The sequence below is a fragment of the Paralichthys olivaceus genome, chromosome 5, assembly GCF_024713975.1.
Source record: "Paralichthys olivaceus isolate ysfri-2021 chromosome 5, ASM2471397v2, whole genome shotgun sequence".
NCBI lineage: Eukaryota > Metazoa > Chordata > Actinopteri > Pleuronectiformes > Paralichthyidae > Paralichthys > Paralichthys olivaceus.
Window position 1 is genome coordinate 17,103,617 of NC_091097.1, and position 27,019 is coordinate 17,130,635.

The 27,019-nt window shown below is 41.2% G+C and overlaps 1 protein-coding gene across 1 annotated transcript; it reads right to left on the bottom strand.

The window, feature by feature from the left end:
- Nucleotides 1-1,819: 1,819 nt before the first annotated feature.
- Nucleotides 1,820-25,928, bottom strand: grapa (GRB2 related adaptor protein a). The gene is made up of 5 exons (XM_020103014.2): nucleotides 25,520-25,928; nucleotides 20,626-20,723; nucleotides 19,321-19,440; nucleotides 10,014-10,182; nucleotides 1,820-3,132 (listed from the first exon to the last, which is right to left on the bottom strand). The coding sequence occupies exons 1-5, from the start codon at nucleotides 25,595-25,597 to the stop codon at nucleotides 2,947-2,949; spliced, it is 651 nt and encodes a 216-aa protein (XP_019958573.1). The 5' UTR covers nucleotides 25,598-25,928; the 3' UTR covers nucleotides 1,820-2,946.
- Nucleotides 25,929-27,019: the final 1,091 nt, after the last annotated feature.

Consider the following 27,019-nt stretch of genomic DNA (forward strand, 5'->3'; position numbering starts at 1 on the left):
CCAACAGGAAGAAGAAAAACAATGTTTATTGCACGCATGAGGCAGCAGAACACATCAGAGCGAACAAGCTTTGTTGGTGCAAAAGTCTCAGGTTTCATGTTTAATGCCGGACATGGACGTGCAGTCCATCTTTGTGTCACGATAGAGTTTGAGTCTGGGAAGAACTTATTACATTTCGGTTTGTCTAAAAGGGGCAGATTCAGGAATATAGTTTTTCACTTTCTTTAACATTGCAGCATTATACTTTGACCTTTACAGTTAATATGTTAACTTCATATTCACCTTAGCAATAAAGACATTTTGGCATAGCTAAGTTACAGTGTAGTGCCGTGAGCCACCCACCTCCAGACCTGCAGGTTGTAGAGGCTGTGGAGGGAAGCTTGACTGGCACTGCACATCACATACAGGCAGTATCTTGCTGACAACTCACACAATGTGCAGTTGAGCTTTTCGATTTATTGACTGGCTGGTTGCCATCATATGAATAATACTGTGATAAATGGTTCTGCTGGTTTCATGGGTGTTCGACTGGTTTGCGGGCCGGTTGTGGTTATTCCTTCATTTCACTTCAGGGCTTAAACAGTCAGACTGTCAATATCATGTCACAGCTCTCACACCTTCCCCCCCCGCTCGCTCTTTTACTGTGGCTCTTTGTTGAAACGTTGCTTCCTTGCCCTTTCCACCTTTCATCAATGCTCTGCCTCTTGCTTTCTGTTTTATTGTCACACATCGTTGCACATTTCTCTTTCTCCTTATTCGCTCATTTCGCTGCTGTCTCACTACTGCACTTCAGGTGTCTTCCTCTTTGCCTCTGTCTGTCTCCATTTCCTGCTCTCGCCTGTTACTTTTAAAGCATTTTCTCTTTGTGACTGTGTCAGTGACATTTAAGTCGTCTCACTTCTTATGTATGACACAAATATGCCATCGTAACTGTGCCAGCCTGTCACGCACGCACTTCAAAGTGACTCTGCAGTTTTAAAAAGAACAGAAAGTGCTATTTCTGGTTACACCTTTCTTCTTCTCCCCTGCTCAATGACGCTGGTTTATTGACTGTCAGTGCAAAGCCAGAGGTGACTCTGTCAGGAGGAATGAAAAACATGGTTTGTTTGAGAGAAAAAAAAAAACTAAGGAGGAGACAAAGGACTGAAAGAAAAATGTAAACGGAATATAAACCTGCTTCATTTCAAACACGACATCCTGGTGAGAGAAGCAGCGCCGCATTCCTCACATAGCACCAGTCTAGTGTCAAGTGACAGGCTAACTTCCATAATGAAATATATTGAAAGTGTGTCATCAGTTGAAGTGCTGTTCAGTCACACTCATGGACACATTCAGACCTAATAGATCATGGTGGTAATAAGGCTTAATTGACAATGAGATCTCATCTGACATGTGCACAGTTGTCATAACACTAATGACCTTATTAGTACAGTAAATTCTTCCAGTGACCGACAAAATTGTTTGTACAGCGGCATGTAATGATTATCACCATGAATTCAGCTGCTATTAGTGTTTTTGTTATTTCGATTAATCATTTATGGTCACATGTTCTCTGGACAAACTGAAGTCTGCGAAACTAAGCAAGAAAAACAATTTAAAAACAAGGACGCAGAGACAAGAAAAACTAGAACCATTCTACTTTGACAAACATCTTTCACAGCAAAGATTTTCATGACTATATATGTCGAATATATAAGTCCAATATATATGTTGCTATAATATTTATGTTGATTGAGATGTGACACAATTGATTAACCTCAGATTTGTGAAATGTTTGTCATTCTCTGTTCTTAAAGAACAATAATGTCCAAGGGTCAAGTTCAAAGAGATAAATGCATCACTTTATTGAAATGATTTGTCACTACAGGTTAGGGAAGACCGGTCCTTGTTCTCACTGTTCATCACGTAAAATGTGCTTCTCTTAATCAGTTGTTTGCAACAGGAACAAAAGCTTTGTAAAGAGTTAAATCTCACTTGTAATATATGTATTCTAAGATTTCACATGAATAAGAATAAATACATAGAAACAAATGGTCCATATGTTGAGATGAGCATTTTACATTTTAGGCTATGTGTATACATGTATAAAACAAAGCAGTGATTGGGGAGTGAACATCTCACTGGTCCAAAGACACACACACGCACACGCACACACACACACACACACACACACACACACACACACACACACACACACACACACAGTATCCCCATACTCATGCACACATCTTATTGTCACCCAATAACAACAGTTAAATAAAGTTTAACGTACTCAGGCCCACATTTTAAACCCAGAATCTCTCCTCACACACATCAGTCCAGAGGAGGAAGAGGAATCTGCTGTGTCAGTTTTCACAGAGTCTTCACTAACTCTCCCATTTATTCACAACACAATAACTCTCCATGTCTCTCCGCCCAGCTCCCCGGATCTCCTTGTGGGAATGGCTGCAAGGTGCCGGAGCGAATCCTGACTCATCTGCAGCAAAGAAAACCTTGACCCTCCTCCACTCGCTCCTGTGGGCCTCACACACTCCCTTCATTCTTTTCCATCAGGTTAGTGTGTGTGTGTTCCAGTATTTAGTCTGCAGCAGTGCGTATAAGCTGCAATAAATGATTATGTCTAGGTGTGTGTGTGTTAGTCTGTGAATTCTCCACAGTGTTTAGGTCCAAATCTGGAATTTTTTATGATTACAGAGAAGTGGGGTCGTGGGATCGGGTGAGAGCAATTGATGACGCTGTGGCAACCGATTGGACGAGGCTTGTGACATCACAGGAAATTGGAGGAGTCAGTTACTTAAGAGCAGTTCAGCATCAGCTCGTCAGTCGTCCACTCTGGAAATTAATTGGGCGAGTGCAGAGCAGGGGAGCAGTGTGGGGGGGCGAGGGTCGAGATGGCTCAATCGAGGAACCTGCGGTGTTGGCTCTGCGTTTGATTGACACGTCAGTTCATTGGCACTGGTAAATAGGCTGGACGTACTCCGGTGGGAAGAAGCCCACGTGCCCATGGCAACGGCCCCTCCAGCGCAGCGAATCGGAGCAGTCAATGAGTTCGATGACGTCGCCGCGCAGGAAGCGTAGCTGGGAAGGGTGGTGGGGGGAGAAGTCGAAGAGAGCGTGCGCGTGATGGGGACGCTGTGGAAGTGAAGAAGACAAACAGGGAGAGAGAAAGTTAATAAAAAGTGGTCACTGAGCCACACTCTTTAAGACTGTCAGGAAATCAAACCCCATTTTTGATCATGTTTCTTTTACCTCTCAATATACTAGCTTTCAATGTTAGTGGTTTGTGGGGGAAACACCGTCAGCTGGACTTTGTATCTGAAGACAAGAGTAAAATATCTTTTCCATGGATGAAAGCCTTCATTGCCAACCTCTGCTCTTCTTTCAAAGGAGAAAAACTCTCCATTTCCGATATAACGTTTGCTTTATTATAACGTATTATCATACATTATGTTTGGTAGTAATCAGCTGGAACTTAACATGATTTGTCCGCACTGCATCTTCCTCGACACTCCCTGTCATACGCACAACAGCTAAAGCTCATTCTGCAGGTCATCATTCTGTCATCACACATTTAACTACTCGGTCTGTGCCTTAAAAGTTAGTTGGTTAAAAGTGAAATTATTAATTGTAAAATCAGTTAATAAAAACAAAGACGTTAAGAATCTGAGAGAGAGGCAGAGAAGGAGGTGGAAGTAAAGAGCATGAGCTGACTCCCTGGTGTATGAGAGTTCAAATCCACTTCAGTAAAGCAGAGTATTCAAGCTGAAAGACCATAAAGTTGCGTCCACTTTAAAGATTGTAATCTTTGATTCATTAAAGCACAATATATATTTTATTTATCTTTTTCATTCAATTTTCATTAAGAAAAAAAAAACCTTTTCCTTTATAAAAATTGTTTTTGTTGCCTCAGGGACTTTTGAAACACAAATATGTTTAACCCTGTACAAATATTGACACGGTGAATTTGACAATGAGAGGTGAAAACTTTAACTGACAGAGTTACAGGAAGGCAAATACAAAAAAGAGAGCTGGGTCATATTTAAGCTTTATCTCCACTCCTGACATGATGTTATAAAGTGTGTTGAATCTCAATGCAGGCAGGCACATGCACAATATTCTCAAACCAGACGGCAGGATTAGATTCAAGACAGACAAACACAATCTATTAATCTAAAGAAGTCCTCACAGTATTATCCTGTTTTGTGTTACTGATCTCGTCTAGACTTCGAGGTTGTGTGTGCATGCTCGCACGCCCTGAGAGTTTGGGTGTGAGCGAGTGTGTGTGCGCAGGCCTCTGTTTGCTCGCTGTGGGAGTTTGAATGTGCAATCCTGTGACTTTTGTGTATATTTGAATGTGTGTGACAACACTGGAAGAACCCATTCACTTTTCAGCGCCAACTTGTAAACAGCGGTTTGGAAGGAGAAATATACGGTCCCTCCATATCAGCAGTGCTTGGCTGCCCTGTGATCAGCTCCGACCCAGAGTGAGAGCTCCGTAACATCAGCGGGCTCCAGCTTTGTAATAGATTTGTCTCCGCACACACACACACACACACACACATTGGGCTTTTAGAGCTTCTGTTTCCACTTCCCCTCAGAAGAGAGGGCAACGTTAATGCGGCTTTTTTATTTGAAGAAAAAGCTTAGTGAGGACATTGGGGATATGCTGGTTGGACAAGTGACAAAAAAAAGAAAAAAAATAACAGACTGAGAATTATTTCCGATCCTGCCGTGGTGAGATAAGAAGTGATCTCAGGCCATGTAATGAGCTGATGTGGAATTAGCTTGGAGAGACAAACTGCACAATGGCAGAGACAACACAAAAAAGAAACCGCAGCATCTAAGAAGCCGCTGCAACAAAACATCTCAGAAGCTTTTGCAACATGGATTACATTCATAGATTAAACCAGATTTCTATATGTATGAAACTGACCCATATCATGAAAAACAAAAAGAGACGATCATCTGATGGGGTCAGAAAGAGAAAGAGGGATAATCAACCCAACACAATATTTCCTCGAATAATTTCTAGTACATGGGTTAAAGTTAACACAAGTTCTTTTTCATACATTCAATGAATAATCTAAAGGTCTAAAGGGAGCGATGTGAGAACTCGCTTCTTCTTGTACTTTTGTGCTTTTAGTGTCACTGACTAAAACCTGCACCGGTATGTTGGTAACAGCAGAAGTGGGTACAATATTAGTATTTAATATTTAATGTGTTTACTATATATATGTTTGGTAGAGAGCATACACAGCGACGGTACAGAGGCCGGGGAGAGAGCTGCTGAATGAATCTGGCAGAATGTTAAAAAAAGCTTTTTTCCAATTCAATTATCCCTCTGACATAATAATCCATGTAAATGAAGCCTTAAATGTATGATATGTAACTTCAGCCACTAGACTTGATGTCATGAAGCAGCGTGGCATTATGGGAGTTGCTTTCTTCACCACCGTTGTCCAACTACCCTACAAATGGTTAGGCCTGCAAATGACGATGAATATGCATGATCCATTACGAGGAGCCAACAGACTATAGTTAACTGGGAATTCTTCCTTCGTCAGTTACAGCAGAGATGTTTGAAACCACAAGAAAAGCAGATATGAGTCAATCAGCTTTGTTGATGCTGACGGCCATGATAAAGCTCGACAGATACAAATACCAGGTGATGATGACTTTCTATAAAATGACAAGTAAAACCCAGCTCTGTTTTAATCTGCAGAGACCAAGACCCCTGGCTTGGATTGAAGATGACCATGATACACTTTCACATCTAAGACGATACTGCAGAAAAGGTAAGATGCAGTTTATAATCTTTGTTCTGCTGAGACTGAGGCTGAAGATGAAAACAGGCTGCAGGGAAAGATGAGAAAACTAACTCAAGAAAAGTTTATTTTATTTTTCTTAGATGATTCAATACTGAGATGAGTCCAAAATAATGATAATAATAATAAATCTTAAGCACCAAATAAATTGTATACTACATAATAAGTATATTGGCAGACAGTGGATCTGCATTTGCAGAATGCTTGCTGCTGAATCGCTGCCAATTTGCTTTTTATAAATAGATAATGGAAAATATGACCGACCCCTTAAGACTCTAATTAAAACAGTTACAGACAGTAAAGTAAACAAGAGCGCATGAACATAAAGGTTTGACTCATCTGCCGTGATCCGATGTGGACCAACTACAACAAAGCGGAGGTAAACACAGCACCTTCAGCACGACACTCAGCTGTGGGGCATGTTGTCAGATTATCTGCAGGTCGTGACAAAGCAACACAGTGACCCACAGTTCAACAACAGTCACAACCAATGAGTCAGTGTTGGAATGACACAGCGGATACTGTATATGACCAGCAAAACACAACCGTTTTATGAAACTGAATAATAATTTGGAACAAAGCACATCTTGAGGCCAATTTGAGAATTAGTAGAAGTGGTTGATCATTGTATTGATACTTTTTTCACAATTTGAAAATGAAAAAGGGAAAACATCCTTGATCTGCCTTTTTATTTGTGTCTGCTCTTAAATTGAATGGTTCTTCTTAGGGCCAAAACATTTCATGGAGATCAGCTCAGTTGTTTTTGTATAATCCTGCTTACTGAAAAACAAACGCTGAGGAAATAAATCAAATGTAAGATTGAATGGGAAAAGATGTTCCACGTTTTTTGCACCTGATACCGCACTGCATACTTTTTATTCTTATTTTACATGGGTAAGAAACGTATCCAGCTCATTACAGTGTATGTCTCGGCACATTCAGTGTCCTGTAGAGTGTTGTAAATAGAGCAGTAACTGCCTAAAGAATAAAGCTGAGCTGATTACTCATTTAATCAGTCAACAGAAAATTAATCAGCAGCTTCTTTGATAATTAGTTCATTGTTTGAGTCATTTTTCAAGCACAACTCCCAGAACATCAAGTCCCAGCCTCTCACACGTGAGGGCTTTTGTCTCTTTTGTTTTGTTGTATCATTGTTAATCTTTTAGGTTTTCATCGTTAGATTTACAGTTTGCAGAGAAAACTATTAATCATTAATTAAACGTATTTATACAGACTCATATGAGGTCACTGTGACCTTTGGATCCGGAATCGAATGAAATAAATAAGCATAAACATCTAATTAATGTCTTCAGTAAAAGGTATAACCATAAAACAGGGAAATAATGCAGCATCTGCGGCAATTTCTTCACCCACCGTCCTTATTTCATGCAGGTGTTGTCAAAGGAAACAGATTAACAGGATTACTTTCCTTGGGTTTGACTGCGGATCCACTAACAACAGAAGTTCATTTTGACAATGACAGAATGACTGTTGGGAATAAGCAGGTTGAGTCAATTGTCTTTTGTCTAACTGTCATCAAACAACCCTGCAGCCAAATTCAAGGCTTCGGTTGCACCTGCTCCGGCTGCAATTTGTTTTAGAGGACTGAGTATAAGGTGGAAGTTTTGAGTTGTGAAGCTGGATGTTACTAAACAACGGTTATCTTTGTGGAGATGCTGCTCTGTGAAGCAACAGCACTATTTTTAGGATCAAAACCTGTCATTCTGATCTGAAAGGCTGCTGCTGCACCAGGTGAAATACAGCGGCAGCAGTAACTGCCAGTAACGACACAACTCATCTGAGATAGAAGATCAAGTTTTAGAAAATGGTTGATATCAAGGGGGAAAAGAAAGCGCTCGCTCCCTCTGAAGGTCCAGATATATTGAAGTAAAGCTCACACATCGCAGGGATCAATACATGTGGCTCATCTTCAAAAGAGCAGAGGCTTCAGACAGGCTTACAGACTCAACACATTTCATATCAGATTATTAAGGGCTGCGTATGGTCATGAACCTATAGGACTTTATTAATACAGTGCTTGATATTTTATTCTTTTTTTCAGAAAAAAACTAAGGAGTTTATGTTTTCATTGGTGTGTGTGTGTGTGGGTGTGTGTGTCACACGCCATTACGAAAAAAAACTACAGAATCGATTTTACAGAAACTTAAAAGATGGGGTATGACCAAAGGAGGAACCCTTTGAATTTTGATTAAGGGATGGATCTAGGAAAAATAGTTTTTACTTTCTTTAACTTTGCGAGATAATTTTTGTGATTAAAAAAAAAAACTAGAAGTCCACACAGCCCTCTTAAATATAACCAAATTGGACACATTAATAGAAAGAGTTGCCTAAATATTTTTTTCATTAAGATCTGGGGAAATTGGTAGAAATATTCAAAAATCTTGCAATGTTTAAGAGATAATTTGAGATATAATTTGAGATATTTAGATATATAAAGATACCTTTTTTTTTCTTCTTTGAAAAGTGTAAATCATCATTTCATCTAAATTAATATGAAGGCCTGACCACAGAGGTCATCTGAGATTTTGACAAACCGTATTAAACATGTTTAGTCGTCACCACAAATAATGAGCTGTGTCACCACTGAGTCATGTGGCCTAATTGCATCTGGATCCTTGTCATCCTTGACTCGGAGGGACTTTCTAAATGCGATGAAGATAAAGTGCAGTGACTTAATTACTGGGCAAATTGTCAAGAAGACTATTCAAACATGTTAAGTCAGTGTGGTGGAAATTAAAGTTTTATTGGCCATCACTGTTATGTTGTTATAGCTCTTGTGCAAGAATGGTTATGAACAAACATCTGTTGTGGTTAGGGTTAGTTTGTTCAGTTATTGTTTACCCTGCCTGCTGTACATCAAGTAGAATTATACGGCGTATCTTCCCGTATAGACTGTCGGTCTGTTCTCAGGTGCCAGGATGCAGAAGCGAGTGCGATGTGATAAGTATTAGCACGCGGCTGCTGTTGCAGTGATAAGAACATGCTGTCACATCAGGATCACTGTGGATCAAACCCCTCCGCAGCGACCGAGCACGCCTGCGGGCTTCTTGCCTGTGCCACTCCCAGGAATAGTTATGGTGCAATGTGATCTTGTCAGCATAATGAGTTCACAATAACGACAACAGCCGCTTCTCCCATGGTGACACCATCATGGGAACTACAAGTCATGTGCACTTTCTCTTGCTGAACCTGAGAGAAAACACTGTGAGAAGTTTGGGATACGCCCTGAACGACTTGTTCTCCCTTCACAGGTTTGGAGGATTGTCTACTTAGAACAGCGATGATTTATGAAGTGAACTATATCAAATTCAAATGGGAGGAAAATCATGACAGCTTGACCTATGGAGGGAAACTGGACTAATACTAAACTTAAGTACTGCCCTGTCCAGACTTATATGAAGAGACTAAATCCTGAGTGAAGTAAATAATTGCCTTTAAAATCAGTTTTCCCGAGCGCTGCAGTGCTCCCTCCCTTTGGCTCCATGCCCAAGATGACTGATTTGGTTCCGCTCCTAACCGGCGGCACCCCTGTGATCTTTCATTACAAGCTGCACCTCTATATCAAGCCCTGCTGCCACGGTCACAAATCTCACCAACATATAGACTGTTCCCATAGCTGTCAGCTGTTATAAAGAAAAGAAAAATCTATATATGTTTATACGTATGATTTGAAGTCGCTGCAAAATGAAATATGAACACACAGGAGCATTTTATGTTTGTCCTGACAGTCTGATTTTAACATTTGATTGAAAAAAAGATTTCATTCGTTTCACCGGCAGCAGATAGAAGAGGGGGATGGAAGAGATGAAGGATGACGGGAACAGATGTGTTTGAAATGGTTTGGAGAGGAGATTTAAAATGACACTGCAAAATAAAATAGTGGTAAATACTTGGTAAGGACACATGTGAGACAAAAGGACATTCAGAGATGGAAAGAAACAGCAGTTTGGTAAAGAGGATCACTAGAAATTAAATGTGTGATATAAGAAGAATAATTTTATTTTTTTTTAATGAAAAAGCCACATCTCTCTTTGCAATAACTGTTAATCTCCCACACACAATAGGAATCAGTCATATCGTTTAATGTGATATTTAAGAAAAAAAGAAATGTTTGCTGTTGTATTTCAGACGGCTAAATTGAATTAAAAAGAATCAAACAATGCTCACCCTAGCGAATTGCTCGGGGTCTCTCAGAAAGACGTTCCTCTCCTTAGCGATGCTGTTGCTATGGTAGAACTCCACCAGCTCGTTGAGCGAGGAGAAGAGCTCGTCCCACACGTAGTACTGACCACAGCGATCCTGCAGCACCTTGAAATGCTGAACGTGGTCCCCATAGCTGCAAAGTGAACAGAGATAGAGAGAATTTCTTAAAAAATGTGGCCTTCATAGCGTTTTGTGCTTCCTCGTATATCTCCAGTGGGTTCAAGAAGTGTCAGTAAATTATTATGGGTGCTACAATGTTCGGCTTCTCTGCATCAGAAATTTGATGAGGAGCTCAGTGTTGGACTAAAAACAAAAAATGGAAGTGACGTGTCCAAGCCTTAAACTGTATATAATGATGGATGAGGACGAATGAGGCCGGAATGTCCCAGATACCAACGCTGCCACCATTCAAGAAGTAATTTGGAGCCAGAGCTCTGTGACGGGACACGTCCTTGAACAATCGTGAGTCAGTTCCTGATGTCAGTCGTGACATTTCACCCCATTCATAACAATTAAAACCAAACTTACTGGACAAATGAACTATTGAACCATCAGTGTGATAAGAACTAATGACAGAAACATCTTTCAAAAAAATCCTTTGACTTGTACTTTGTCCCATTTACTAACGTGGAGGAGGTTTAAGCTGTCACCAGCCACCTTGAATTAACTTTTGCGGACCCGTCATGGCATCCATCTTTCTAAACAGTATCTGGTCTGAGCGTGTTCCTGCCACATTGAAACGAACAGTGAAGATGAACAAAGTGCAACAGATCGAGGTCGAGTGCAACATGTCTGCACCTCACAAACTGCTTTTTGCATGTGAAGCATTTGGAACATGTTTGGTTTGATAACAACAGTCTTGGCCTTAAGTCCTCTCACCACCCCCCCCCCACCACCACCATTTTAACTCCACAGCTGTCAGCTGTCAGAGCTGGCATGCGGTCAGTGTCGTCCTGTTCATTTTCCTGCTCAGAAAAGAAAAAGGAAAAACCTTCGGGTATTGCCTGTACTTCCTCTTTTAATTAATGTTCATCTGTGTTCATGTTCAACACGGCCAAAAAAACATTAGCCATTATCTGCATATGGAAAAAGCAACTTTGAAAATCTACATCAATATAATTAGTAGAGATTGGAGGCAGTTACCAGTCATGCTGGTTGTTTTTAGTGTGTGTGAGTCTTATGTTGGAAGTGAAATGCTGACAATAACATTTACATCTATGTGGGTCGTAGATTCTGTTCAAAGCAGATGGTGTCAAACAAATAGCCATTGTGTTGAAGTGTGCGTGCCTCGTTGTTGTGATTCAAGTTTGCCTTGTGTTTGTCGGCAATCACACCTGATCCTCTATCTGGCTCTGTGGCGGTTGCTAAGTAACTTGTAAGCTTATCTTTAGAAATCTGGACATCTCCCCAGGATCATGTTGTTATATAACGGCATCATCATATGCAGAGGAAGTCAGTGCAACTCCCCCATGTTTCTAAACACATCACAGAGTAGGTGTGTGTCGTTAATGACGCTTCAAATCTTATTTCCCATCTTTGTCTGTAGCAGGTTCCTGCTATAAATGTCTTTTCTCTGGATCCAGCACAATTTGGCATCTGAGCCTCACCAGGCTCCTGCTCGATCTAGTCCGACTGGCTGGCACTGTCCCAAGCTAGTAAATGAGCATCGGCTTGTCTCTTCACACAGGATTTCTCTCTCTAATTCAGCCGTTGAGCTCCGAGAACAAGCAGGACCGACTCCCTGATGACTGGATGGCATTCAGCTACACCTCCACCCTGCCCTTCTTTCTCTGCCTCCTCTGTTTCACCCTGCGTGTCCTCGTTTCCCCTCTTCTCACCCTCAGTCGGTCTCTGAGAAGTAATGAATCTACAGCGTTCTTTCAGTTCAAAACATTCAATCAAGCCGAATGTAAAGTTTTTTGACTTGTTTTTAGATTGGCACTGTACCAGCCTTTGTAGTCTTTGAACATGAAGTCGTTATGTGTGAGCAGCGGTGCTATCTGTCAGTCTTTCTTTCCTCTGCTGTGCCTCTGGGTCCATATTTCTCTCTCTGTGTTGCTCTCACTTCTTTATTATGTGACTTCTATCTAACTTTTCCCTCCCTATCGCAATTCCTCTTGTTATCTGCTCCGCTGTGTCTCTATTGCTTCTGTGATTCATCCTCCACTGGCTCTCACATGCAGCTGACAGTGATCTCCATTACCCCTGGCTGTGGGGTGCCCTCTGCTGCGTCCTACTGGTGGGGCTGTGTTACTGTCACAAGCTGGGCACCTGGACAGCTGTTTGTCTGTCAGGAATTATTAAGAAAGAAGCTGTGTCAGGTAAAGAAAAGAGTTCAGAGATTAAAGACCTTCCTTTAGGGGATACAAATATTGTAAAACAGCCTCATCATCAAATACTTATAGGGAAGGAAAAGTAAACGTCATCGTGCTGCGGCCTGTTCACTACATCTAGTTTAGATTTTACTGCAGCTGTTATGCAACACAAAGCATGCCATGTATCACACTGTTGTTTGTTTTGAGTCCGTTTTGAAATACAAAAGATGTCCACTTAAAATTTAATGCCGCAACAGAAAAGCTTGAAAACAGAAAAATGCAATCATCCATTTCATTCAGTGGTTGTCTGTACACCCACACACGGACATGTCAAATAAAATAAAGTTGTTTTTTAGAGGCTAAGTCACAGGAGATGAAAAGGCAAGTGTATTTTAAACTAAATCCAGTTGAAATATAAAGGAACAAAGAGGGCACTTGGAGAGTGTACATGTTGGACACATCTGGATAATTATGCAGAACAACGCCAAATTTCACTTATTATATACATTAACGACAAATATCACATCAATATAGATAAATAAATATAGTTTGTTATTTTAAAAAAAGGCTATTTCTGGATTTATTTTTTATTCTTTTAGTGAATTAATTATTAATTTATAAATTTACTCACTCATTTATTTCTACATTTGTACATTTATTAAGGATCACAACCAAGCTGGCATATGACTGAGTTACCCCGCCTGCCTAATTAACAGCAAGATAATCTTCCATTTTGAATTGTTCAGCTCTGCGTGTTGCATCAGTTTAGCGACGCCTCTGCTTGTTGAACAAATCAAACCACAGGTCAGTGATCTCATTGTGGTGAGTGCAGGGTTAGTTTGTATACAAATAGAGAGGAAGGAAAAAGAGAAGGAGAGAAAGTAGATGAAATGTTGCCGCTATATAAATTGTAGCTGACAAAGGTTTTATCACCCAGAGACATTAGAGAACTATAGTGTGCTATATAACAAGACAGACAGCATCTGTCTCAGCTTCATCACACACTGTTTCCTCCATCTCGCTCACACACACACACACACACACACACACACACACACACACACACACACACACACACACCCTCTCTCTCTCTCTCCAAGTGCCCTCTTATCTCCCTGATCCAGTGTAATTAAGGCCCACAGCGATAGAGAGATTATGTGATTTTTCCACGTAGAACGAATCGACAGAGAGATTAAGAGAGAACAAGGCTGAGAAAGATTGAAAAAGAGAGAAAATGAAATAGATGCGGAGATAGAACACACAGTGAAAGATACTGTAGAAGAGGACAGAAGTTTTGTTATCACTTTTTTCTGTGTGCCAACACAGTTCAAAATGCATGAAGGTCATCCGTCCATCATGGTCTCTCCACTTCCTCCATCAATCTATTCTCACTTCCCTGTTCTGACTGTCTCTCATTCTGCCGACCCCCCACCCGTCTAATCTGCGGTTCATTTTCTAAACATCAGCAGATGTCTGCAGCACCTAAAGCTGTCACTTTAACTGTGTGTGTGTGTGTGTGTGTGTGTGTGTGTGTGTGTAACTGGTGGTCGTGTAAAGACGTTCTCATTGCTTCGCTGCAAATCACAGATTATTGGGATTGACATGTGGCAGCCGATGTGTTACTGATGCTGTGTGCGATCACGGCTTGTATGTCGTGAGTGGCAGCTCGTTGGTGAGAAGTGGTCATGAGTGTGTGTGTGTGCTGTTTGTGTATTATCTTGCTCTTGTGACATCCTGCGGTTTGCATGTCAGCCAAGCAAGTCCGTGAGTGAGTGAGTGAGTGAGTGAGTGAGTGAGTGAGTGAACGAGCGAGCAGCATTAAAAAAGACCGTCACCTGCTGAGATAGATGGGGCAGGAAGTGTGTGTGTGTGTGTGTGTGTGTGTGTTTGTATGTATGGGCTGAAACGAATGAATTGAAGAATGGTAAAAGATATTTGGTGGCTGCAATTCCGTCGCATGTGTGTTGACTGCTAAATAAAGAGGCCTTTCAGATATAAATTATATGAGCCCAAGAAAGTAAGTAACGGTGTCTTCTCGAGTCGGTTATCATCAGAAAGAAAATATACGTTTGCAAATTAATTAGAGTTGGTTTATATAGTTCTAGTAGTTTCATAAGTTACTTTTTCTTATGAAAAGACTTCCCTGTATAGCTTTACATTGTCTTCAGCTCCTCATTAGGTGTTTAATTAGTCTCAAAACCCTCCCACATAAAAACTCTGAGTGCACACATGATACTGTTGAGACTAATTAAATGTGATATCTCATATGACGAATTCAACCATCCTGGGTATGAGCCTGAAAATTAGGACAGACTTATACAATCGGGTTTAGAACAAGATCTGCTGCACGGTGGAGAGATACCGAACTTCAGGGGATAAATATCTCCAATTTGCAACTGGTAAATTTGAAGTTCAATAGAGGAAGATTGGCCAGATTACATGATATAAACTTTTAGAGACGGAGCTGCATCGAGGTTAGAAATCGTCTGATTCAAGGAGACAAATCTCAACAGGCGGAATCGAAAGCCACAGGTCAAAAGCCCTTCCAAGTTTTACTCGGGCCTAACCAAGAAAAAACTACAAACTACCAATATTGGCTAAAGCTAGTTCCTCGTCTTCTGTGCTAAACCATATGAGTGGTGTCAATCTTCTTTCTCATCAAACACTTGGCTAGAAAGCAAATAATTCCAGCTCTACTCTCTATTAGCTCATGTGTAAACAAATAAATAGGAACATAAATCATGTGTGTCCCCCACACCTCCTCCCCCACACCATTAGCTTCTCCTTTTACTGTCTTATTTTATCTGCTTTCACTCTTGTTTGCTCTTTCTCTTAAACTTTGTCCTCTACTCTGTCTTTCCTCTTTGTATTTGTGTCTCCGTCTTTCTCAAGTCTGTCTCCGCTGTGCTTTGGTCACTGAACTGTAAATTATGCAATTTAACTGTGGTTAAAGCTGTGAGAAAAAGACCAAGCCAAGCTAACTTTCTGCAAGTGTTTCAAACATTGGAGTCGTTTCGGTATTGGTCTTCTTTTTTAAAATATGAATACAGAAGAATTTAACCTAATTACACTTACATATTTATTCAAAAACGGCCCTACATAACTCACTGACTGTGCATTATAATGCATCCACAAGCATTAACATGTCAAACTAAATTAACTGCTGTCTGAGGGGACATCAGGAGTCACTCGGTGTGAAATTGCCCCCAAGTGACGACATTCATGGGACAGCGAACTTGTGGAGAAGATTATGAACCTATAAAATAAGCATAAGCCAAAGGGTCAGTTCCCTTTAACGGTTCCCCTTTAGAGTAATGACCCTGATAAGAGACAAATGATGTCTGACGACGAGGAGGCTGAACGAACGGCCGAGTTCGTATGAGCCATCAGCCACTGGAAGAATGAGGCCATGTCAAATACGGCAGCCAGGACGATGGTTATCCTGTGGCTGAAAAACCTTAATTTAGACATAATACCAAAAAAACACATGGATTTTAAAGAATATCTGTTTTAGTTTCAGGGAAAAGCACATGGATTGAACTCCGTCAATAACAAGACCTTGGGAAACAGACACACACAAAAGTTTCTGACAGACATCTGGCTCAGTCGAACCATCAGACTGAAAGAAAAACGTCTTTTGTTCTGCAGAATCTTCACCTGATAAAAGACAAAGGCCACTGGAAAAAAAAACACCTGGGTGTTGATGAGCTGTTTTGTTCGCTTCGAGGAGGATTGTGTCAAACAGGACGTAGCTGTGGTCGAACGACCTTGAGGTGAGTCACAGAAGAGGATATCCAGCGTTCAAAGAGGAAGTGATGTCATGCTCTCACAGACAAAGAGACAAGAAAGCGCAATTCAAACTCAAGGAGAAAATGGCAGTAAACAAAACGACACTAAAAGATCCAAAAAATAAAATAATCTCAGGAGACCTTCACATATCCTGTCCTGTGGTGACTCACAGAGCCTGAACACAGCAACATTCAGCTGAGAGTTTAATGTGCCGGTGACAGACTGATATTGAACAAAAGAATCAGGAAGTGAGATTTTTTCCATTTGAGAAAAAGTGAAAGTTTCTTCGACTACACTTTTGGCAAAATGGATCCAGCCAAACAACATCCTGCCGTTTTTGTTTAAAACTATGTTGACGTATCTTAGCTCTTTAAATATTCTTTCTCTGAATAAATCGATATTATTCTATTGTGAGAAACTCAGAAAAGACTAAATCTGTCCTTTGGCTGCATCTGCTGCTGAGTCAAATTATGCTGTTAAAGCCTAGCTCAGCAAAATGTATTCCTCGTCTCTCTCTATAAAGGTTGGCGTCACTTCGCTCCACTTTCCAAAAATACACTGCTAATAAATAACCCATTGGGACAGTTTCACTAGGCGCAGTCTGAAGCTAGTCCCCTGCCACAAATTCTTTCATACACACCTCTCAAAAAGTATTCTGCTGTCTTCTGTCGTCTGCATTTTAAACAAGGCCCCCTCTGCTCTGTCTCTGATGCCCTGTCAGCACTAATGCGGATATTCTGCCAAACTTAGTTTTTCCTCCGCGTCTCGAGCCTCTCAGCCACACTTTAAATCATTAAAACAGAGATTTTTACAAGTGCCATCCAAAGTGCAGATTTTAGTTGTAACATTTTACTTGTAAAAAGGTGCGTTTGAGGAACTATGACATCACCACTTACTTCGCGTGGTGAGCCTGTGCTAGAAACAACAATGGCTGCTATACACCAGTTTCTCTATGTTTGGTCAGCAAATTGCAAATTTGCTAAATTTACATTTGCAGCATTCACATTCTGCCTCGGCCAACAGAGCTTGTACCACAGCATTCGTCTCTGGGGCTTCCTCTGTTTGTGTTATTTTAGTGAATTATTATCCGTCACAAGTTTTTAAAAGTTATAGGAATTTGAGATTTAATTTTACTTTATTCTTCACTTAAGGTTTGATAACATTCTCCCACTTTTTTGGCTAGGCTCATACCTTGACTTTAGAACAACTATTAAAACTTATCAAAGTGATGAAGATGAAAATGACACTTAGTTTCAAAATATATAATTAAATTGTCACATCATCAATGAATCAATTTCAAAAAATAGAAATATAGACAATTTTACCAGAAACATTGCAGCCAGGGATTTCATTTTAATTTTACTGAAAGTAACATTTAACGGTGTTGCATGATTTCTAACTTCACCTGCAATTTGTTTTTTCTTACAATAATTCAAACCAACTCCCTCTCATGGCTCCATTCATGGCTGTGAAAGTGGATCCGATTTTCTCGTGCTGGACCACACTGAGCAGAAATCTTCACAGCTACTCCTGCCAGGACATCTCCTCCGACAGGAGAGCTGTCAGTACACAAGGACCACACACATGTACACACAAACAATCACACAAACACCTGACCCAATTTTCAAGCTACTGCACCATCCAGCAACAACAGCCGGAGAGACACACCAACAAAGTGCCAAAAAAACAAGTAACAGCAAAATCCTCTCTGTCCCCTCTTGGCAAACCTGTTTTACACACAGCACCTCCCTTCTCTTCCCTCACTCATCTGTTATTTTCCCCTTTAATTCCCTTACTGCAGACAACCTAGTTTTTCCTTCCCTGTCCTGTTTTCCAAAGACATAAGACAAATCCACAGGGAAAGCGTTTCAAACCCAGACATTGACATAACCCAAAAATCTGACTCCATGACTTGAGCCATCTTACAGCCCCAACTGCAAGTGAGGAGCCAACCCTCAGTTCCAGACCTGCCTCTTAATAAAGCCAAATTTCAGACACAACCACACACACCCACAACCACCCTGGCTCCACACTTCTAATATCCACACAGCCCTCAGGAGCACAATGCCAAGCCTCAGCTGCATCCCTGACCTTCATCCCCCAACAAGACAACGGATCGGCCGGTTCAGCAGCTCCAGATGCCACAGTGTGCCAGACAGGATTAGCTCACATCAGGCCAGAGGGGTTGCAGATCCTCCCTTTTACCCTCTTCCCAACACCATGTCCTCTAAACCCCCTTGCTGTGACTGCTCAGAATGTACAAGGTGCAAAAAGTTCTGTGACTGTTCCTGTTGTGCCCGAACAGAGCAAGGCCTGATAATGCTCCTGCAGTAAAGGTGCAAACTGCAACCAAGCACGTGTCCATTCACAATTTTCCCATGGACCTCAACCTTGTGCAGAGAGCAAACTTCAAATTCCGTGTCACATGTTGTTCCATGTTGAGGATCATCGACTATCACCCAGAGACCAAACAGCAGCCTAACGGTGGAAGAGCCGACAGTCTCTGAGACCCAAGACGGCACATCAGGTCGAGAGTGTGACCGAGGCCAAGCTTCTTTGGCATTTGCGGGACTGTGCACTGTGAATTTGTCGTGCAGGGTCAGACTGTTTCATTGTGTCCACGGGAGGCCATCCGCTGCAAACAACCTTAACTGTGGCGTGATATCAATTGGCCTCTCCGTCATGACAACACGCCCACTCACAGCGTGGGCTTTGGCTACACCAGCACAGCTCTCCAATTGGCCTACTTGTCAAATTTGGCTCCCCGCAACTTCCCCCTCTTTCCCCAAAATGAAATGCAATCTGAGGAGTTGCCATTTTAACACGGTGGAGGAGATCCAGTGTGTGGCACAGATGGTGCTTGACACACTTACAGAATGGGACTTCCAGGGAGCATTCCAATCAAGGCAGGAGTGCTGGGAGCAATGTTTTGTGGCACAAGTTGTTGACTTCTTTCAAGATGGTGGCCAAATGTAAATCAGATTTGCAGATTCAATCCCGGAACTTTTTTGATAGCACTTTAAATAATCAAAAAACAGGGACTGATACTGTGTGTGGAGGGATACGCACATATGTTCATAGATGTAGTAATTGAAACAGGGTGGTTGCAGTCGTGAGAAGATGCATGAACAATGAAGAATAGTACTAATAGTACGATGTTCTCCTACCTCACGGACATGGAGAACTCTCCGGGAGCACTTTCACTCTCTCTGACCAGGAAAGCTCCACACTCCCTGTGTCTGAGTCGACTCTCGGCCACACCGCGGGATATACGGCCGGCGAACCAGCTGGAGGAAAGACATGAAATACAGAACATTAGTAAGAATGAAAGAACGAGGTCAGTGATGCTACAGCTTCATGCAATACGATCTGTGTTGTTTAGATGTATCGCAGCCACAAACATGTTTCTCGCGTTTGTTTGAAAATCTAAAAACTTTGCATGTTTGTGTTGTTCAGCACTACACATATCAACGCTGATAAATGAAGGAGAGTGTGGTGGAAATTAGAACGTCTGTGAAGTTATTTTTAAACGCGCAGCTAAATATGCACTCAACACAAATCCCAGAATGCTGTATTTCATTTGTCAGTGGTGAAGCGTAAGTAATAGTGTCGTTTTTCATTTTATTATTTTGCTTATTAGTCTTGCTTAGTCGAGCAGTTTGCTGGGATGCGAGGCTTGCATAAATGATGTTCTGCTTTCATGATCCTGCGCGCCGCAACGGCAGTTTGATGACTCATATGAGCAGATAACATATCCAGTATGGTGGATAAATTAAAGGACGATCTCGTTTAAGGTCACAAGGTTAGTGTTCTGGGGGTTTATTACATGGTTCTGTGAAGAAATGTGGAGGAGGGGAAACACTCTCGTAAACACACTTCCCAGCAGACAACACATCTCCCCGTGGTGTGCACAAACTCCAACTGGACCGTACATCAGTGTTCATTAATGAGCTCGAGCCGCTGCAATGGCTGTGCTGTCAGTTTAGTGTTTGTCACAGTGAGAAGAAGTAGAGCCCAGCTGGTGCATGACCATCTGATGGAGATTCAGGGTGTACCAGCAGCTTCACTGTAAAAACACACACACACACTTTTATACGCGGCTGCATTGTGCGCAATTATGTAAAGCAGCGAGTGTGTCCCTTTGGGTAGGCTGCCTTATGCCGGAGTGCAGATGTCCAAAGCAGAGCAGAAAACGCCTGAAGCCATACACACTCACTGATGAGCTGCTTAGACGGACCAGTGCTGGACGTGTGATATGTAGTCATCTGCTTTACCAATGAAAACGTGTGTGTGTGTGTGTGTGTGTGTGTGTGTGAGTGTGTGAAGCCTTGGGACAAGTTTGAGTTATCAGCTTCACAGAGAGCCATGAGGCCATTTAGGCTTAAGACTCAGGGTTCAGATTTGGGTTAAATTTGCTGTAGGTTTCAGTTAAGGCTTAGCACTCAGTGTGAGATACACGTAAAGGAACTTACGCGTGCGGCCGCAGGTTGATGTAGTTCTTTGGCACAAAGCCTTTTCTGTTGTGGAGCTCAGCCGTGTACCAGTTAGGATCATCCTCCATGTTGGTGATCTAGGGATGAGCACAAACACACACACACACACACACTCACAGCTATTAATTCACACAAATCCCAAAGGAAACAAGATTACTGTTCAAAATTAACATCACAATACAACATGAAGTCACATTTTAAAAACGCAAACCTGAGTTAACACATAAATACCTGAAGTTTATGCCCATACAAATGTTTAATGTCTGTGTCCCATACATTGTTGTGTATGTCTCAAATAATGATAATAAAAAAATCTCAAATATTGGCTTGACAAAACAAAGCGGAAGTGGCTGGACTAGTGAAGTGAGTGACATCCCTTCTCTGCTTGTTGTTTTGAATTAAGCTGAAATCGTCTTCTAATTCTTATTCTGTTTTTTTGTGGACATGTTTTAGACAAGCTTAGAAACAGAAAAGTGATGAAGCCACCACGAGAGACACCTGATATGTCCCAGTTTCATATTTACCTGTTTTATACTTTCTCCTTCATCTGTCTTGTCACAGTTTTTTTTCTTTCATCGTTGTAATCATGTGTTTTTTCATGATTCCTATCCAGCTGTGACATTCCCGTCATTTTGATATTTTAAACTGTTGTTTTGTTCGCTCCGCTCGGCTGCTCACAGTGACACGTCTCATAAACCTTTTTTTTTTATCAACCCTGCAGAGCTAAAGTCATTTCATCTTCATCATCTTTTTTTTTTTTACTTTTCACGTTGCCTCTGTGTTTTATCTGTGAAACAGTCAACATGTAAATTTGTCATTTCGTAAACATCCCCTCCTTCTTCTTTTGCCTAAAGCTCGAGTTCCTGCTATTGGTCCAAAAAAGTGTTTAAACCATTGTTCAGTTTGATCCGGACCAAGACCGATTCTTCTGTTCAGACTAAATTTGGTCTGTCGGTCTGGATCGTGTTCTGAGGCACCTCTTACCTGACTCCAGTTATCTTCTGTTCACGTTTATCCTCGGAGTTCGTTTTTCAGCCAACGAATATTTGAATGATCATTTGTTTGTTGGAACTTTGCCAAGTTTCTACAGTTCCGAAGGGTTCACCTTCTTTTTGTTGCCACTGTCTGTCAGAAAGTTCCCCTGTCTCCTCTCTGCCTTTTGGAACTTTATTTCATGCACCAGCTAGTTTCATGGTTACACTGCTGTACGATGTTGCATTCAGGCTGTGGAGTGATTTACTGTTCTTACCATCGATCACAGAGCTGAGCCATTGGCCATTATTTGCACATCATTCTCTTGTCAAGCTTATTCAACCACAGCCTCAGTTAATTCATCACTGTGACCCTGTGACCTCAGACTTTGCCAACCTCTCACCACACTCCCTCTCCATTTCCTTTCTTGATTTTGCTTCTCAATTCCATTTTGCCAGGGGGCACTTTACAGTTCATCTACAGCTCTCCACTTCTTCCTATTTTTCGTCTTTACTTCCTCCTGACAGCTCCACCATTTATTAGTTAATTAATAAGCAATAGTTAACCAGGCCCCGTAATCTTTGGGCAACGCCCTGCCTCATGGGAAAACTCCACATCCCTGCTTATGTTTTTATCACACATAGTCTGTCTTGGTTCAGAGCACTGCGAGTCCAAGTTTAGCCAAAATCTATAAATAATTTCTTCCTTTTATATCTTCTGAAGCTCTCTGTTCTTTGTACCTACATCTACGTTCTCTCAGAAAGTTGCTGCTTTTGCTACTTCATACCCCTCTGAGCTCTTACAGAGCAAGTCCACTTTCATTATTTCAGTAATTATTTGGTCTTGCTGTAGCTCTGTTGCCAATATTACAGATCCTGAATCTGTTCCACAGTATTTTGTACACACAATGTTGTATCAACATTTCCAGTATTTACTTATTTAGATGCTGTACATTCTAAATGCTGTTCTAATATTAGCTACGTCCTTTTGGACCCATCTGAATCATGTCTTTAAAATGTATATTCAGGATGTTTATCCACCACCACCCACAATGATTCAGCTGTGACTGACTAAGCTCCTTCAGGACCTTAAAAAATAGATTTAACAATAAATTCACATTTAAAAATCCAAAATGAATGACATGAAATGAATGAAGGAATATTCAGCATAAAATATTCAGCATGAATCAAGTGGCGATCAACTATGACATCACCCGTTGGTTTGTGAGCTGCGCTTTTGATGCCTTGAGTTTGAAATTTTGACCAGTGCCATCATTGGATGGCACTAGCTGTCAATCACACGGTATCCATGTCCCAATGAGTAAAAATTAACATCATCCTTTATCGAAGACTTGAAACCAGAAACTGAGACGATCAACTTTTTGAAAGTGAAGTAGGGTGTTTTTCTAAAAATGTTCTTGTAACCAGTGGTGTCACCCTCTGCTGGTCATTTGAAAGACTGTACAGGTTTCAGGCATATCAGCAATGGCTTCACTTTCCCAACCTGGAAAAGTGAATGTCCATTTTCATCTACAGTCTCTGGCATGAACATTTGAACTACCAATATCTAAATAACATCATAAATGAGGCCCAGAAATGGCCTGAGTGATGCCCTTGTTTTTGTTGGATCGGGACATGAACGAATAAAGACTTCAGCTACAAATGTGTACATTCTTGTAATTTGGTGAAGGGATGTACCGACTCTACTACCTAACCGCTATTCCTGGGATTTGACTCGTTGCTACTAACAGAGAACTCACACCTTCCAAATCCAATTAAAATTCCAGATTGTCACATTGATGTTTTTTAGGTTTGGAGAGCAAAAGAAATTTCCCACTTTTGTGTCCCTTCCCTTGTGTCAAACTTGGCATCGCTGCTTGGCTTTAAAATAGAGTGTCTATTGAATTTAACTATGAAGCTATTTTTATAATTTGTTTTATGAGCCCACACTCCACTCCACCTGATTGATCACATGGCTGCTGCACAAAAAGATATGAACAAAATAATGTCCACCCCAGAAAAAAGACAGAAACAAATCTATATGCTTCCATTCAGGTGGGAAAAGAGCAGCTTTGGGATGAAAATAAAGCTCTTTATTTATAAAGTGTGATCTTATTAATGATTAAATGTAGTATTTTTTTAGTGTTGGACATTTTTCATGATTTTCTAATGATACTACAAGGTTCAGTCCATCTGTGCTGCAAGTAGCAATGAACAAATGTGCAGAACTACATAAGTACAGTTTGTGTGAACTGGAGCTGTTTGACTAAGACAAGACAGCACTTTATCCCAGTGGGAGGAAAGAAAGCAGATAAAGTGAACAGCGTTTTAAGTGTTCGTCCCATTTTTGTCACAAAAAATGCGTCTCTGTGACTTTAGTATAATATTATTTCATCGTGCACTGATCAAAGCCAAAAAAATAAGTACATCAGGATTTACAAGTAGGTTATTTGGAAAAAAGCTTATCCAAAAAAAAAAAGGACGTAACCAAGTTTAATCTGCACATAAATACTCCATGGAAATAGAAAATCACATTTATTTGCTGCAAAAACACTGACGTGGCAACAAAACTAAATGCCATCTCATATTGTCTCAAATATTGGAACAGAGTCTGTCTGGGATGAATAATAACTTCGCCTCCTGCATATGATTAAAGGTAAATTCCGCCCTCAAGCATCACTATCCCATTAGACGACATCAAATTCATGTCATGGGTTATTTTTGTGCTATTTGATGGGATGGGTTCCTCATCAAGCGATTTGTACAATTTTCCTACAGTTCTAAACCCTTGCGGAGATCAGTGACAAACCAGTAGCACGTAGAAGTGGCCACAGCAATATCATGATAAGAGCTAGAGAATGAGGAGGACAAATTGGTTTCGCTGTCTTCTTCCATGGATTTGTTTGCATATGACTGTGGAACAGCTGGTGCCACTGCGTATTCTAAGTCCAGAAAGAAGCTCACGCTCTTTAATTCCGAGCTTTAACTGCTGATGTCTTAGAGGGACGATTTTCTACGACAATAATTTCCAGCTGTGCAGAAAATGTCTCAGCGTTGCATTTGGCCTGCTAGCCGTCAGAAAAATACAAAAGCTGGATCTCATTGCAAAAATAGACTCCGTTAAAGGAATAGACTTTCATTCCTTGAGTAACTGCAGATATGAAGATATTGATGAAACGCTTGTGTCTGTTCAGTAAATATGAAACTACTGCCTGGAGACAGCTTCCTTAACTTAGCACAGAGACTAAAAACAGGCGGAAAAGCAAGCCTGAAGCACATGAGATGACAATTTGCCACTTTATAAAAGGTTATACATATCTCACTATAGATTCGCCAGTTTCCTGGCAACCAGCAGAAAGTCCAGGAAGTTACTGCTGCTGGTCAAGATCTAGATATATGGTGGGTTAACCCCTGCGAGGTAGCAAATTGACATTACTGTTAATTAGTACAGATGTTTTCAGACAGATGTTAGATCTATTTCACACTGTTTCTGCTCTTGTGTGGCAAACTAGCTGCTGGCTCCAGCTACACGTTCACAGCACATACGTCATCCATCGTTCTTCTCATCTCTCACTCATCTAAGTTTACAATCAGTTGCAAAACAAGCTGGTAGATAAAGATAGAAATCTGGTCTCAGCTACCAGCCAAAAAAAAAAAACCTTATCTCAAATAGGAAAATGTTCATAATCATCATAACAGACGGAGAAGTTGAAGCCGTCTACAACACCGCTCTTTCTTTTAGTCAGCAACAGCATCACCTGGAAATAGGATGTCAAGAGCTGTAGGCGCTAAAGTTATAATTGTTGTAATTATCACAGCGTAGGTAGAGAGAGCCGGGTGATTGGTCCAAGTATGAGTAATGTATGTAGATAGATAGATAGATAGATAGATTATTCTCTTACCTTGAGCATGTCGCCTTTGTTGAAACTGAGTTCATCGCCCTCAGTGGCACGGAACGTATACAGTGCCACTGCTTCCATGCCGAAACCCTCCAAAACACACACACACACTCTCAAACCCACACTTTGGGGACCCCCACTATTGCCCCTGACACGGGGAAGGGGGGTGGCAGGCAGGGAAAATAATAATAATATGAAAAGATAAAGGAAGATGGTACAAAGAAATAACAGACAGGAAGAGAGGGAGAGGAGGAGAAAGGTCCTGTCCGTCCGCCGAGCTTGAGAGCGCGCAAGGGAGACGGAGAAGAGGATGAGAGAGAGAGTGAGCTCGGTGAGGGGAGAAAAAGACGACTGGCTGCTGCTCAGCAACACACTGCCATGAGTAACGTTTAGAGAGAGAGAGAGAGCATGAAGGGGCGAGTGAGTGGGAGGCACTTCCTGTGTATATATTTGTCATACACTCAGTGTGGCTTTGTGGATTCTATGTGTGTGTGTGTGTGTGTCCTTCAATCAGTTGTCTGCTTTGTTTGTCGTTACTCATTTGTCGTCCCTGCCAACCAGCTTTATCTTTTCATGTGTTCTCGAGGTGAAGAGTGAGCTCATGTTTTCTTGCTTTCGATTCACCTTTTTTTCCATTCGAGAGCGTAGTCATTCAGTTTGAGAATGTGACTTATTGATTTCATGTTCAGATCTTTGCTATCACTCAAAACCCAGCACTTACACTCAAATAGCCCATCAGATTCTGTCTGCTTGTACTCAAACTCTGCGCTTGCACTCTAAAATGTTGTTTGGTTGAATGCCAGGTGTAGTGTTGATACATTTAATTGTTGACCCATTTTTGCCTTGTGAGCGTGATATCTAAAAAACACCTCCAGGGAATCCTTTCAAATTTGGTGCAATAATTCACTTTGACTCAAAGATGAACTGATACAGAATTTGGTGGTCGAATGTCAAAGGTCAAGCTCACAGTGACCTAATAAATCATGGTTGAACTTGATATCTCGTGTCTAACTCTCTCCAAACTTTGACCCGATGTCACTTGGAGTCAAAGATTCACTAATAACATTTCAGTGGTCAAAGATCACATTGACTTCATATTAGTGTGCGGCTGTGGCTCAGAGGGAGCGGTCGACCAGGCGGTTCGATCCCAGTCTTCCTCATTCCACATGATGCTGAACCCAAGAACTTCTCATACGGAAAGTGCTACACATAGATGCTCTGTGTGAATGTGTGTGTGAAAGACCAAAACTGTACTGTAAAGAGCTTTCAGTGGTCATTAATACTAGATAAGCACTATATAAATCCATTTACCATTCACTGTGAATGCAAGAACACCTGGAGGGACTGAAGCTGCAGGTGGAGGCTTACAACAGAAGGATGCTAATTCTAGTTTAAACATATTTTCAGTGTTTCTCACTTCTCGGATCATCTGTCCCACTTACTGACTTGAATTCAATGTCGCGAGAAGTAGATCCTAGGCTAAGGCTGGAAACAGTGGACAGT

Bases quoted from the DNA above. Each gene is read 5' to 3' on its own strand.
- grapa (XM_020103014.2), bottom strand. From the start codon at position 25,597: ATGGAAGCAGTGGCACTGTATACGTTCCGTGCCACTGAGGGCGATGAA. The intron at 19,441-20,625 runs GTAAGTTCCTTT...TCTTTCCTCCAG, and splicing joins ATCAACCTGCGGCCGCACGC to CTGGTTCGCCGGCCGTATAT. The intron at 10,183-19,320 runs GTAGGAGAACAT...TTCACTTTGCAG, and splicing joins GAGTTCTCCATGTCCGTGAG to CTATGGGGACCACGTTCAGC.